This window comes from Dryobates pubescens, chromosome 21 (assembly GCF_014839835.1).
Source record: "Dryobates pubescens isolate bDryPub1 chromosome 21, bDryPub1.pri, whole genome shotgun sequence".
In the NCBI taxonomy this organism is placed as follows: domain Eukaryota; kingdom Metazoa; phylum Chordata; class Aves; order Piciformes; family Picidae; genus Dryobates; species Dryobates pubescens.
The window spans coordinates 13,867,264-13,881,263 of NC_071632.1; the positions used below are offsets into that span (position 1 = coordinate 13,867,264).

General features: G+C 45.3%; 1 protein-coding gene across 2 annotated transcripts; it reads right to left on the minus strand.

The window, feature by feature from the left end:
• Window positions 1–7,790: 7,790 nt before the first annotated feature.
• Window positions 7,791–13,263, minus strand: INSIG1 (insulin induced gene 1). 2 transcript variants are annotated; one of them, XM_054171406.1, is made up of 6 exons: window positions 13,187–13,263; window positions 12,277–12,677; window positions 9,961–10,085; window positions 9,155–9,321; window positions 8,559–8,658; window positions 7,791–7,898 (listed from the first exon to the last, which is right to left on the minus strand). In XM_054171406.1, exons 2-6 carry the CDS (start codon window positions 12,659–12,661, stop codon window positions 7,869–7,871), a joined length of 807 nt encoding a protein of 268 aa, XP_054027381.1. In that variant the 5' UTR covers window positions 12,662–12,677; window positions 13,187–13,263; the 3' UTR covers window positions 7,791–7,868. The 2 variants fall into 2 exon arrangements, with proteins under 2 accessions (XP_054027381.1, XP_054027380.1); XM_054171405.1 differs by lacking the exon at window positions 13,187–13,263 and adding an exon at window positions 13,003–13,134.
• Between the last annotated feature and the right edge of the window lie 737 nt (window positions 13,264–14,000).

Genomic DNA, 14,000 nt, shown 5'->3' on the forward strand with positions numbered 1-14,000 from the left:
CCAGTTTCAAGAGTGAAATCATGAAAACAGTCTGACTGACTGGGGTGTGGACACTTTCCACAGAGCTCCCTGATGAAGTGGACCGGGTCTTGCCAACGCATGAAGAAGTTTACTATGTGTTGTCCATGACATTTTTCTGTAGATGAAGAAACCCAACTTTATCTTTAGCTCCCTGTATCCAGCAAAGAACCACAATGCACAGGGTCATGCATAGGAGAAGGCATCAGAAGAGCTGATATACTTCCTTCCTGTTCCATGGCCAGTATCAAGAAGGTTAGACAGGCCCATGCAGAAAGAAAGTACATCAAAATGGATCCTGGTAACCACCCCCAGCACCAAGACACAGGTGCCACCGGAATAACCGTGTTTTGGTAGAGCATCTTGCATTCAGTTGATCAAACCAGCTTCTCCTGAGCTTGGATCCAGGTCCTGAGTATGCTGGTAGATACCATTGGCTTTATGGACCAGCATCACTGTCTGACCAAAGTGCACAAGAGCATGTCTTGATCTTTGCAGGTCAGGGCCTCACATAGCTGTTGTAGTACTGGGGTGGGAGAGCAGAGAGGAATACACAATGACTGCTGATTTCAGACTGGGAATAGATTCACTTTTCATTCTCTCAGACAAGCAATTAGAGCCGTCTCCCCAAGCAGTTCCCACCCAGCAAGGAGTTCCAAAATATGAAAATTCTTCCCTTTCATATTATTTTCCAGATGTTCAGTCTTCGCTTCCCTTTATTAATGCTTCTTTTGCCAGGGTGACTCATTTAACAATTAGCTTAGGCATAGGGTGTAGCAGCTGTTGCAGATATTACCTGTGCCTCTGAGGCAAAGCTTCCTACCGCTGTTTTTTATCCATCTCTCCTTTTCTTCTAGGCCTTTAATAACCTGTAAAACTATCTTTAAATTGGTGGAAAGGTTTGATTCCTCAACCAGGTCAACAGATGGCTTGTTTGGACCTGTCTTCAATTAAGCAGGTCAACATGCTGAAGAAGCAGGCAGGCAAATGCAGCTGTCCTTTATCCAAGTCCCACTGCACATCTGATGGGAAAGACTATTTTGCTGGTTCTTCTATGAGCCTACTTGTTCTATCAACTTCATAACTTTGTGCTCAAACTTCCCTCACCAGGAGATCACTCCTTCTCATGACCATGAGCCGTGGATGTCATGCTGCTGACATATCTGTGCATTCTTGGCTTCAGGGTCTGCTTGCAATGTTTGGTTGTTGGGCAAAATCCTGAAAAGAGTGGTGTTTCTTAGCTGAACCATTGATGAGCATTGTTGGTTCACATATTAGGGGACAGTGAAGGTGGGGTCCAAAACTTGAGCCTAGTGCCATCTCATTTTAGTCCAAAAGGAAACAGCCTCAACCTGTGCCAGGGAAAGTCTAAGCTGGATAATATTTCTTCACCAAGAGGGTTGTAAAACATTGGAATAGGCTGCTCAAGGAAGCGGTGGAGTCATGACCCCTGGAAGTATGTAAAAGATGCGTAGATGTGATGCTTGATCTCATGGTTTAGTGGTGGATTTGGCAGTGCTGTGTTAACAGTTGGACTCAATGATCTTACAGATCTTTTCCAAACTAAATGATTCTATAAGTCTGTAAGTCTATGATTCTATGACTCTAAATGAGATGTCCCACATCCTCTGTGCAGCCTTCATCTGCCACTCTTGGAGGCTCTGTCTCTCTTGCGCCAGATTTATCACCCCATAGAGATGCCTTGACCACTCTGGGGTATCTAAAATTATGGTAATATCTGTGTTTTGTAGCTGTGTTCCACCAAAAGAATCATTATTCTCCAGACTGTATTTTAAAATCTGTGTTCAGTGTGGCCTCATTTGTGCTGTGATAGAACTCTCATTGCAGATGTATGAGTAAAGATGAAGCAAAAACTATGCAATGATGTCAGGATCTGCCCTGGTGCTACCAAGTGCTTTCTTTGCATGCAAAGAAAATAATCTGATTAAAAAAACCCAAACAAACAACACAGGACTGGCTATCCTGTTAGATACCATTAGTATCTTCTTCCATTTGCAGCTGATAACATGCCTGCTTACTGTGTGGTTCTTTTCCTGATGTTTTTATTCACTCTTACTCAACTTGTTCCAAAACACCCTGAAGTGAGGTGCTTGGGAGGTGACCTGCTAGGTCTGGTAGGAGAATTACTCAATGGCTGACCAAAGGTTTAAAAATGACTAAGGCCACCAGGAGGAGACATCCAGCTGTGAGCCATGACAGTCGCTGCTACTCTACAATAGCTGTTGCTCCCTTCTGTGAGCAGAATTCCAGATTTGGAGCTGGGTTTTGATGCCCAGCACATCTCCAGTCCCACTGACTTCACCTACAATACAGTTCATGTTTGAAGCTTGTCTAGGATCAGGACTTCACTGACTGCACTGTCTGGGTGCTTCAGTAAAGCAAGGAAAAACGTTTAAAACCAGAGCTTGCATGGAAGCTCATTGCTGCAGAGCTCTTCATTTCCATAGAGAGCAGCTCTGCTGGTCTGGACAAGATTTCTGGTGCACAAGAGAACCCTTGAAGTTCTGATTTTTGCCCTGTTTACTTTGCCAGTGCTTCGTAAGTCACCTGGGTATGTACATTGATGATTCTTCCTTAGCTCTGCATCTCTCTTACCTTCACAGAGATTTATGGACTATGCTGTCTGATCCTTGCAGGGCAAAATTTGGAGAGGCCTTGCACGATGCTGTCTGGAATGTGTTGCACCTCCTTCCTACACCGGTTTGTTTCACCTCTTCCACTGTCCCAACAGCAGCAAGTTTAGTAGAGAAATCAGAGCCTGTTGCTCAGTCCACCAGCACTGATCAGGCTTCCTGCATTGCAGAACAAGCACTTCTCCAAGCTCTGGTTGTCCCAAGCCACTTGATTTGAACCTTTCTTTTGTCTCTCTGGTACACTGTAATTCAGAACACAGCCAGAAAAGCCACGAGACCAGTCTTGAACTCCGCAGTCACATGTGAACAATGTGTGTTTCTTCAAGAACATCTCAGCAAGCCTTTCTGCCACAGGCCCTTATTGGATGGGATTTTGACTCTCTCATGAATCCATGTTGTTCTATTCTAGTTTTTGGGCACCTACGCTAAGATACCTCGAAAAGAATGAACTTCTTGTGCACTCATATGCAGGTAAGAGACACACAGGCTTCAGCAGGACTTTTTTATGTGTGTTTTTCAAACTGGGGCAAGTTCAGGTTAATAATACTAGAATATAGCCTTCAAGGCTTTCTGAAGGGGGTTCAGAATATTCAGAGTGAATAAACGTGACCTGTACAAAGCCAGTTAGCTTCTGCATATACTGTAACATCAGCTGCTGTGATGGTGTTAACATGGATTCAGCCCCACCTTCAGGAGTTACCCCACACAGTCCCTGGCCAGATTCTGCAATGTATGAATATTTGCTCTTCTATCTGGTGAGAACCTCAAGAGAAATAAAGAAAAAAATCTTTTCTCTTCCCCCCAGAAAAATGTGGGCAAGCTGTAATTCATTCTCTGGCTATTCCAGCTCTTGCTGTTGGAGCTATTCAGCTACTTTTGACCAGTTAGAAAAGAAATACTCACCAACAACACTAGTAAAAACTCAACATTTATTCCTTTTGGGAAGAGGAAGCTTGACGCACTCCTGTAGCAGATCCAAGAGCTGGTCTCTCCTTTCCAGCCTCAAGCCATGGCAGGCTGGTGTGAGATACTTGCCTGGCTGCTACAGGGCACTGCTGGAACCACTGATGAGCTACCAAGCTGGGGGAAAGTGATGTGATTGTGTTTGATTTCTGTGCAAAAATGCTGATTTGTAAGTGGTATTTTAATTCCTAGGAAACACAGCAGGTTGGTGTAATCTCCATGGCACTTCTCTGATATTTAATCTAACAATATAATAGCACTCAAGCTATTTAATGCACAGACATGTGTTACTGCAATGGAGAAAACACGATGTGCAGCTGGAGGAGAACTTTACTGAGTAAAACTCAGTAAGGCTCTGACTATTTTATTACTTTTTGGCCAGTAATGCATTATTTATAGAAATTATCATACATATTTTGAATTCTGCCTTTGAAAGTGAACCAGAGCAGACCAGAAGCACCATGACAACCTACACTTTCTTCTCACACAGATAGGCAGGAGGACTGTGGTTTTATTGCATCTGTAATTCATCTGTCCCCATTTGTAGCCCACAGAGACAGAATAGTGTCACTGCACAACAGGAGAATTTAAATGCAGGGAGAGGACTCCAAACAAGGCATGGGGCAACACACATTGTACTCCATTGCCCAGAGAAATCACCATCACGTGCAAATAATTTTCTTGACCTTTTAGCTAGAAGAACCTGTTACGACTCACACTGTGAGGTTTCCAAGACAGGGCCCTCTGTGGCCTTTAGATAAAGTATGTTTTGTTCAATTAGTCCAGGATGTAATGCTCTGTTCTCATGAATTTTGGAGCTACTCTGATGTGAAGTAAGGCAATCGAGACTTAATTTCATTATTCATCTCAATATGCTCCTGTTGCATTCGGAGAACAGACTATAGGCCCTCCTGTGGCTAATTTAGCACTTGCAAATTCCCCACGTTTCAAGCCCGGTGCTGAATAACCCACTGAAGGAGCTTGCAGGAACTATGCACAGGTTAAATCAACTTCCTGGGAAGTTTTTTCTTTTTTAATTTAGAAACTTTGTACAGACTTTCCTGTCTCAAAAGTAGCCCACCATATCCTACTTCTCCCAGACCAGGCCGTATCCCCCAGTTTTTATATATATATATATACACACATTTTTTAAAGCTGTTTTTGACAAAACCTGGGCAGAGTGCCTTGGGGCTGTGGGCCATTGTCTGACTGGAGCTGTTAGCAGCTGCCTCAGCTGCCATGGAGCATGCACTGAAGTTAGGCAAACACAAGCCAGTTAAGGTAAAATAGTTAACAAGTTCCTATTGCTGTTTTTCCTAGCTAAGCCAAGACTCTGCATTGCTATGAAGATTGCTCAAAAAGTCATTCTATTCTTTCTACCACAAAGGCAGTAGCTTTTAAGTCTGAAATAAGTATTTAAGGGCAGTAAAAGTGAAGACTTTGATCAAATTTGCAAGATGCTATCTTCCCTAAAGCAAATGATGGAAGAGTTTCAGAACTGCTTAGCTGTGCTTACTCACTTATTTACACTCTTCAGGATGTTTCAGACGTTAGTAATCACTGCTGCAGATAACCAAGTCACAACAGAATCTGCTCCCTCCATATTTTGTTTGAAATGGTGAGTTTCAACATCTTCCAAGATTCTGTACCTTATGTCACGATGATCTTGAAGGTCTCTTCCAACCTGGTTTATTCTATGTATTCTATTCTATAACCATAACATACACTTGTGCTGCTTTCTTGGTACAATTGCAAGACTACTGTTCTTTTTCTTTCTGTGTAGCTCAGGCTGGAAGCCCCTCTGCAAGCTCATCTCTCCAAGACCAGTTTATGATTAATGTTTTTTAAACCACTGAGTATGCATGACTGAGTATTTGTTATGCAACCATAACAACTGTCCTTTTCAAGACAGATTCTTGCATAATGTGAACACAAAGAATCCAAAGCACACACTTGATCTTAAAACTTTAATAGTAAAAAAAGTGTAAAACCAAACACACTGCTGAAAACTTATCAGTAAGAATGAGAATTTAAGTGTTCAAATTCAGAATAGTGCAAATTTTCTTCATTCCTTTCCCTACCTCTTCCAAACTTAAATCACTTTGGTTAAGACACTCAGAAGTATTGGCAAAAAATGAACTTTTGACTTACATTTTTGGCTGCATTTTTTTTTCCTAACACATACAGATTTAGTTTCAGTCCCTACAAATAAATACTTCTCCATTGATCAAATACCCTTAGAGACCACTGTCCTCTTTACACACACCTGGTTTTACATTTTGAAATTGGTTTCAAGATGGTTACAAAACTGTCTCCCCAGCAGGCAGCATACTTCTTAGAACAGCTGAGTCGATCCAGTCCTGATCTGAGGACGCAATTTCTTCAAGTCATCCTGTTAAATGTTGATTATTTAAGTTTTAAACGTTTGAGGAAGGATCTTACATCAATTAAATGATGCTCAATTTACACCAAAGCAAGGCTAGAATTGGGGTCTGCTCTGTAATATGGACTAAAATTTTCCTGCTGGAAAAAAAAAAAAAGAGAAAAAAGCACAAGCAGCAGTTATAGCATTCCCTTAAAAAGACTGAAAACAGCCAGAACACTGCTACCTGGCCTCAACGTCTTTTTTGATGGGTCAGCTGTTTAACTGATGCCTCTAACTATATCTGAAGCCATGTAAGACTGGAAATGAACACACACACACACACACAAATTTGCATAATACAAAAAAGGCAAATGCATAAAAGTTTACAAGTACACCATAACCACAAAACTGGAGTATTTCTAGAAATTTGGGTTCAATGAAAGATACAACAAAACTAACTTTACTAGTTAAATAAATTATTGCTCCATTTGACTCCATGCAGCATTGAAATGAACTCAGAACCCTTCTCTCTTTAATCTCTCATAAGAAATGATTGATATTGAAGAGAACATGAGGCTCAGATTTACTGTACATTGCACTTCAACTTCAAGACCTAATACTTGCTATTTAGGTCTCCTGTGGTCTAAGCTATCAAATGAATATGCTGTGCTCACCAGAACTAAGTATTAAGAAACACCAAATGTTTAATATAGTGACATAAGCACTTTTTAAAGAAGGCAATCACAGATTGCAAAGTCTATAGGGTTGTCAAAAAACAAGTAGTGATCTCTTTCAGAACTAAACTGAGAAAACAAGCTGTTTGCTATTCTTCACACACAGTTTAAATCACATTTTAGGCCTGCTTCTGTTTCCAAGCAGTTCAGCCAAAACCCTGACACAAACAAAAGCAAGATCAAGGAAACCCCTAGGAGAAAACTACAGATCTAAGGAGTTGGGGCATACACCCAGTGGCCTGCAGCACATGTTTTTTCAGTGGCACCAGACATTTAAGATACCGAAGTTCTCCTTCAGTGAGATACTGAAGCGTATGTTTAATATTAAGGAGTACTCACATACACTTGAATTCTTTACTGAACTGGGGCCAGAACTTGATTCTTGCAAAGCTAACCTCAAGCTTCAGAAGTAATGACATTTCCAGACAGGATTTTCTGATAAATCTCACGTTTGAGTAAGATTGTCTCCAGTGTTCACCTATTGTACTGAATTTAGGAATTCCAAACTAAGTGACTTCCAACCTTTTGTCCCTTCAGCTCTCTTCACCATCAGAGAAACTTAATGCAGCATTACAAGTAAGGGCATGATTCCTTCATAAGACTCCTAAAAGCATTAGTGCAATGCCTTTAATCTGTTTAGACCACTCTTGTTTTTATATAACCCTATTTTTAAAAGATTTGGATAAATACTATTCCTATTAAACCATACTTCATCATTGTTAAGCACCATCGATCTACTTCCTTTGGGCACTGATACAAGATCTTGTAATTAAAATTTCAGTTTCAAGGCTTTAAAACGCAGCAGCTGCTTCAATAACTTACACTGGAATCTAATACTTGGAAAACTGCCACTTAGCCTGAACAATTGTATGCAGCTTGGTGTTAAACTCTTTCTGAGAACAGCCATACGCAAATGCTTATGTAGTAAATCAGGGTAAGATTTCAAGATAAGCAGTTAATTTCACTTGGCTATTCTAAGAGTGGATTAATATCTTTTTCCCCCCCCAAGTCACTTGTGCAGTGAGCCCACAGAGAGATTATTTTTTTTCCCCCTAAATAATCTTCAATTTAAAACAGGAGCACATCTTCGTAATGTTGCTTTCAGACTGGCACTGAGTTGTCTTCCTTAAAGAATTAGTCATTGTGTGGCTTCTCTGGAATACCCTATGGACAAAAAACCAAAACATCAAACATGTTATATTTTAAATGCCATCTGGTAAGTGACCAGGTTATGCCCTATTTTCAACAATTAAATAGTCAGACTTAAGTTAGGCTGACAATGACCTAGCAGAAATGGCTTAAAGTTTAACAACTATGTGCTCCTTAACTGTGGACAAAAAAAATATTACTATGGGTCTGTGTTGCCTTAATCAGTGCATCTGATAAACTCATTACCAATTGCATTGATTTTTATAAGACTTTGTTACCTTTCCTCCCTATCTCAGCTTAGCTCTTAGCAGAAGGTACACAGAACTTCAGTTAATGGGCATTTGTTCAGTTTTTTAATAGCCCTCTTTCAAACTGTCTTAAAGCTTAAGTTGCACACCTGGACAATTAAGATTCAGGAGTGACTGATGCAGTAGCAGCATGCTAGTTCCAGGCTTATTTAGGCTGTTGCTAAAGCTAAATACAGAGACTACTGAAATACTAAGACACTTCCCACTCTACAGGCAATACAGGTTGTACACTTCAGCTCTTGGGAAGATGTCTATTTAACTCTGTCAGTTTGTGAGTCATGCCCTTAAAGGCATAGTTTGTTCTTGAACTAACAACAATGGAAGACACTTGGATTGTTACAGGAAACACTAATTATGCTGTAATTACCATAGCCAGTTGGCGTCCTATGTTTCCTACAGTCACACCTCCTGAGAAAAATATACATGGAAGCCAAGAACGGATGTAAAGAAAATCTGGGGATGTATACCTAGGAAACACAAGGAAGTAAGTTACAGGCAAGTTATCATCATCTTCCATACTGTTAACAAGATGCTATAGATTTCCCCCCCTGCCTACTCCCCATCCCCCCAAACAAAAACACAGAACAAAACCAAACCACCCCAGTAACACAGAAGAAAAAATAGGGAGACCAAATTAACACTGTTAACTTAAAAGGCTTCTAAAGCCCAATGTCCTAACCAGCAAAGTCTAGAAATTCTCACTCTTGAGAGCCAGTTCATAATACACCAAGCCAACAGAAGTTCAGTTTGCTGAGTTGCTACCATTTCAACATACATCCCAATTTGTCTGCTCCCCATCCTCCATCCCCAGTTCCCAGTCTGATCAATTGGAACACTGGACAGTTAGCTGCCTTAGACAAAAGGTCTTATTAGAAGAACATGCAGAATGTTAGTAATTAACTTTCAGCACATGTGCTCTCCTGTTTTTAGTAAAGACATCAGTATTTATAAAGCATAACTTACTGATAAACACCATTATATACAAGAAACTGAGTTATTAGAGTTGCTACAAAGGCTATTGTAATTCCAAGTCCGAGACCACTTCTTGAACGATCGAATGTCCACCAGAGACCCAGTGACAGGGCTGCTAGAGTCAGGGACAGCTGCACATTGTTTGCAAAATCTAGTTTCTGGAAAAAGATGTTAAGGACAATCCTTTTCAGTCTGCAGATACCCTGCTGCTGAAACTGAACAAGGAAGAACTCCAACTGAAAATGAACAGGATTCTGTGTCTGAGTACAGTATGTAAATCATCTGACTTTCAGACTTGCCAAGAAACTGTAATGCTTTTTGACTTTGAGTGTGAGAGCAAAGGCAACATCAAGTTTTGTCATGCTGTGCATTTCAAGATATATTGCACTGTAATGTGTTTACCTTTGATGACATTTTGAATTTCTGCTCAAACCATCACTACCCAACACAAAGAACAATTCAGCATACCTGACTAGTCAGTTGTGTTAACCATTAGGTGCAGACAACATACAGTTTAAAATAACACAAATTACGTTGCTATGCTTGCAGCTAAACCAGATCTATTATGGTCTCTATTCCTCCCTCCTTCCAGAACCACCCCCAACTACTTCTAAGTGACTGTGTTATCTTAAAGTAACTACTGTACACTAGCTGTCTACTGCAGGTGTCACAGGAGTTTGTCTCTGCCAGTATCACCATCCTTACCTTTGTAATTCTCCCAAATGTCAGTGGGAGAGACTGTTTCATGACAACAGACTGAGCATATCGAGCAACAATGTAAACTAGTTCAAGGATACAGCACTGGCATGGTTAATGCCAACGAAAACTGCTATGCATCGCATCACGCTGGCCCACTCTCTCTTGAACTTGTGTGGTTCCCCAAGGTGGCTGTCAATGCAGGGATACAGCAGGCCAACTACAGCTGCAAGAGAAGTAACACTGCTTGTACTAACTGTTATACAATGATTATTTCTATGTTACCAACTATTAGTTTGGCAAGTAAGTGCTTGACAAAGCAGTGAGGTTCTTATCAAACTACTGAAAGCCTGATGAAGAGAAAACAATTATTATCCCCCTACTTCAGAAAGAACTCCACTTAAGCAATATTCTGTTTGAACTCTAAAAACTATTGCCATGTTAAGGTATCTGACTTCAAGCTTCTTTTCTCCCACAGCAGGTGCTTGTTTTGCACCAATAAAGCAAAATGAAAGCTTAAATAAAGAGAGGAATGAAGCATGGATTTGCTGTTCATATGCAGGGCTGACAGTTTCACAGACTTGACTCATTAGTTGTGAATCAGGCCCTGAATTAAATATTTTTCTGGACTCAAAAGTTTCTTGGCAGAGCTGCTTTCTCTCCTTCTGCTGGGCTGTCAGCCTATGCTGTCATCCAAGTCAGATGAATTTTGATACCGAACAGAAGCAGAGCTGAACTTAGAGAAGCACCTGTCATCAATCATATTTAGGCATCAGGGAAAAAAATAACTACTCATATTATTAACCAAAGTTTTTATCCTCATATAGCATTTCCTCAGCCTTACCAGACTGCAAACTGGCTGCAGAAGGAAAACACTGGCTGGTGTTAGCTGAGCTGCTAGCACAAATGCTGTATGAGTTTTGTTCTTCTAAGCCTTGCTACTCCATGTGTCATTATCAACTGCAAGGTTAGACATACTGCAGGAGGTAACATCTGTGTTTGTTTCCTTACCTACCCTCTTTTCACCTCCTGAAACTCCTAAGAGGAATAACTTCTACAGTAAGAAGCCTACAAGATGTGATCTGATACGGAAACAGCCTCACTATCCTAATGCCAGCTACCGGGACTTTTGCAGTAACAGCCAAACACCAAAATTTAACCTGGCTGTGACAGGGCTATGAGAACTCCCATGGGAGCATATATTGTGGCAATCCTTTTACTACACAGTTTATCATTTATTCAAACTTATGGTTTATTATTCATACTCCCCTACTATGAAATAACAAGACATGACAACATCACTGCATTAAGAACATGTGGAAGAGTTGTTTAAAGTACCATGCCAGTTAAAAAGATTACAGTGAACTCGTTTTCTAAGATGTAATACAGTTTCAAACTCCCAACCCTTCACCAAGGCCTTATCTTGTTTTGACAAGGATAGAACAGGGGTTTGCTTCTAATACAGCAGGTGAATGCCGGCTGCTGGGCCAACCGCACCGCGGACCCTGTTTTAAGGGGTATTTTGCGCTGCAGCTCTGGAGGCGGGCGGGCAGGTAAGGGCCAGCAGGACCGATGGGACAGCGGGTGGGCCGAGACTGACGGAGACTGGCAGGAGCGAGGGGGCAGCGGGAGGGTGAGCAGAAGCTGGAGAACAGGTGCTGGCAGGAGGCGGCGGCGTACAGGAGCAGACAGCGGACAGGAGACAGTAAAGTGGGCAGTGGACAGAAAGAAGGTAATAAAGCACACTGACAGGAGTGGGCAGCGGATGGGCCACAGCTGATAAGGATGGGTGCACAGTTACGGACCAGGGCTTGACGGGACCAAGATAGAGACGGCTGCACGCGCCGCACGTGACTTCCTTGTTTTCGGCCCAGCCCGTGGCCAGTTCGCGCAGGCAGCCAATGGCGAGCGCCGCCCGCCTCTCACCAGTTCACCTGCAGCCAATGATCGGCGGAGGGGGCGGAGACAGGTGGCGGCGCCGCACGGCACGGCCCGCCCCTACCGCGCCCACCCGTGCCCCGCCGGGGGCGGAGGGGAAGGGGGGAGCGGGGAAACCTAGCGCCGAGTTCATGCTGTCACCGGAGAAACACGGCGGCAGCGTCTCTGCGCGCTAGCCTCCGCGCCACGGCGCTGGAGCTGCTCACGGGCGCTTCCAGGCCGCATCGCGCTGCGGAAAAAACAGGCTTCACCCACACTCGGAGCGCACTGGCTCAAAAAGCGGCCTCCGGGCACACGCGAAATGCGCAGCTGGCTCCTGCACGTGGGTAAAGCTGGGGCGGGCACAAGTCCTTCCAAAGGCGAGAGCTCACATCCCTCGCTGCGTGATGGAAGGGCATGGGTCACAAATCACAAATCCAGCCCCACCACCTCTCCTGGGGAAAAAACCACCAGATCACTCGCAGAGGTCAAGAACTCACCAGCGGCTGTCCCGCAGCACGGAGGCACCCACCAGGCGGAGGAGAAGAGAGTGGAAATAACCTCGTCAGGGAACAGAGTCACATTTCTCTGGATCTGCAGCAAGTTCAGCACCAGGGCCATGAAAGCGCCGACGACGAAGAGGACCACACTCCTCTGCACTAGGTGTTGACTCAAGGTGCTGCTCCTGCTGGTGCTGCTGGTACTGGAAGTGCTGGGGTTGCGTGCTCCATGACCCACCAACGACAGGGACGGGCTGGAGACCGAGGAGCTCAGCATCTCGCCCACCTTGGCGGCCAGCCCAGCCGCCGTGTCCCCCAGTTGGGTTTTGTGTCTTCCCCTGGCAGCGCAGGCACAGCTCCAGGCGCAGTTCTCCAGTCTGGGCATTGGCTCCACCAGAATCCTGAAACACACATACAGGGACAGGCTGTAAAAACCTCAACAGCGGGACCCCTTTCACAGCCACACACACACTGCCTCCTCCACCACCATCACTTCAGGGACACTGGGCGAACAGCTCATAGCCCGAAGGGCCGGGAGCACGGCAGAACCCTGGTACCCCCAGGTGACCCGACCCACTTGAGTATGACAGGGCCAGAGGCCGCGCTGCTCCGACTAAGCGGCTGCGAGATCCCCGGCTCCAGTGACCCAAGGGGCTCGGGCCCAGGGGATGACAGAGATTGGGACCCTCTACTCGCGTCTCCTCTCAGACCCGCGCTGCTCCTCACCCTGGAGAACGACGTTCACGTCCCAGCCCTCTGCTCGCTGGACACCAGGACAGCGGGCCTCTCACCTCAGGGAGCTGCTGCGGCTCTGCCGCCTCCCTCCCGGCTCCCCACCGCCGGCCCTGTGCTCCGCGTAAGGTTTATAAGCCCCCAGCCGCGGGTGTCACGTCACCCGCCGCCGACCTACCCGCGGCCGGAGGCAGCGACGATCCCGCCGCTCCGCTCCGCTCAGTTCCGCCGCCCCTCCCCTCGGGCCGGGCCGCGCCGGGCGGGGCGGGGCCGAGCTCGAGCGCCGAGCGCGGGAGCCGCCGCGCCAGCCCCGGCGCCCGAGTCCAGTCGGGTGAGGCAGCGCAGCCAATCGCGGCCGGGCGGCTGATATGACGTGCGGGACACACCACCCGCCGGACCCGCGCCCGCCTGCACCGCGGCTGGCAGCGGCAGGGCCGCGCGGCGCCGCTGGCCAATGGCGGGCGGGGCGGCAAGGGAGGGGAAGGGGGCGCGTGCGGTGGCAGTAACAGCCCCACTAAAGCGGCAGCCCTGAGGGGAGCCCTGAGGGGAGCCCGGGGCCGGCCCACCCCGGGGTGGTGAGGGCGTTGGAGATGGTGGTGACGGTGTCGGAGATGATGATGGTGTCGGTATTGATAGAGGTAGGGGTGACAGTGATAGAGGTGGTATTGGTGATGATGAAGGTGGCGGTGCCGTGCACAGTCCAGCCCTGACCTGCTTGCCAACCTGCTTGCCAAACCTTGTGGAGCGTTGTCCCTTGGGAGATGGCAGTTAGTCATAGGGAAAGTTGAAGGCGTCTTATGTGGCGTCTCCTGAAGATCAAGGGATCGGTGATGCTGGCTGTTGTAATTCTAAAATGACGGTGTCAGGAGATCCCACCAAACCCATGACTGCTTAACACCATGGTGCCAAACCCAAACACTGCATGAGCCGTCAGCCACCAGCCATGGGGTGCCTGGCAGATTCCAGGCTCCTGGCTGACAACCTGAGCAGGT

Excerpts from the sequence above, each read along its gene's own strand:
- INSIG1 (XM_054171406.1), bottom strand. The coding sequence starts at position 12,661 with ATGCCCAGACTGGAGAACTGCGCCTGGAGCTGTGCCTGCGCTGCCAGG. Across the intron at positions 10,086-12,276 it reads GTGCTGCGGGACAGCCGCTG|CTGTAGTTGGCCTGCTGTAT; the intron begins GTGAGTTCTTGA and ends CTTCTCTTGCAG. Across the intron at positions 8,659-9,154 it reads GTATATAATGGTGTTTATCA|GTATACATCCCCAGATTTTC; the intron begins GTAAGTTATGCT and ends TGTGTTTCCTAG.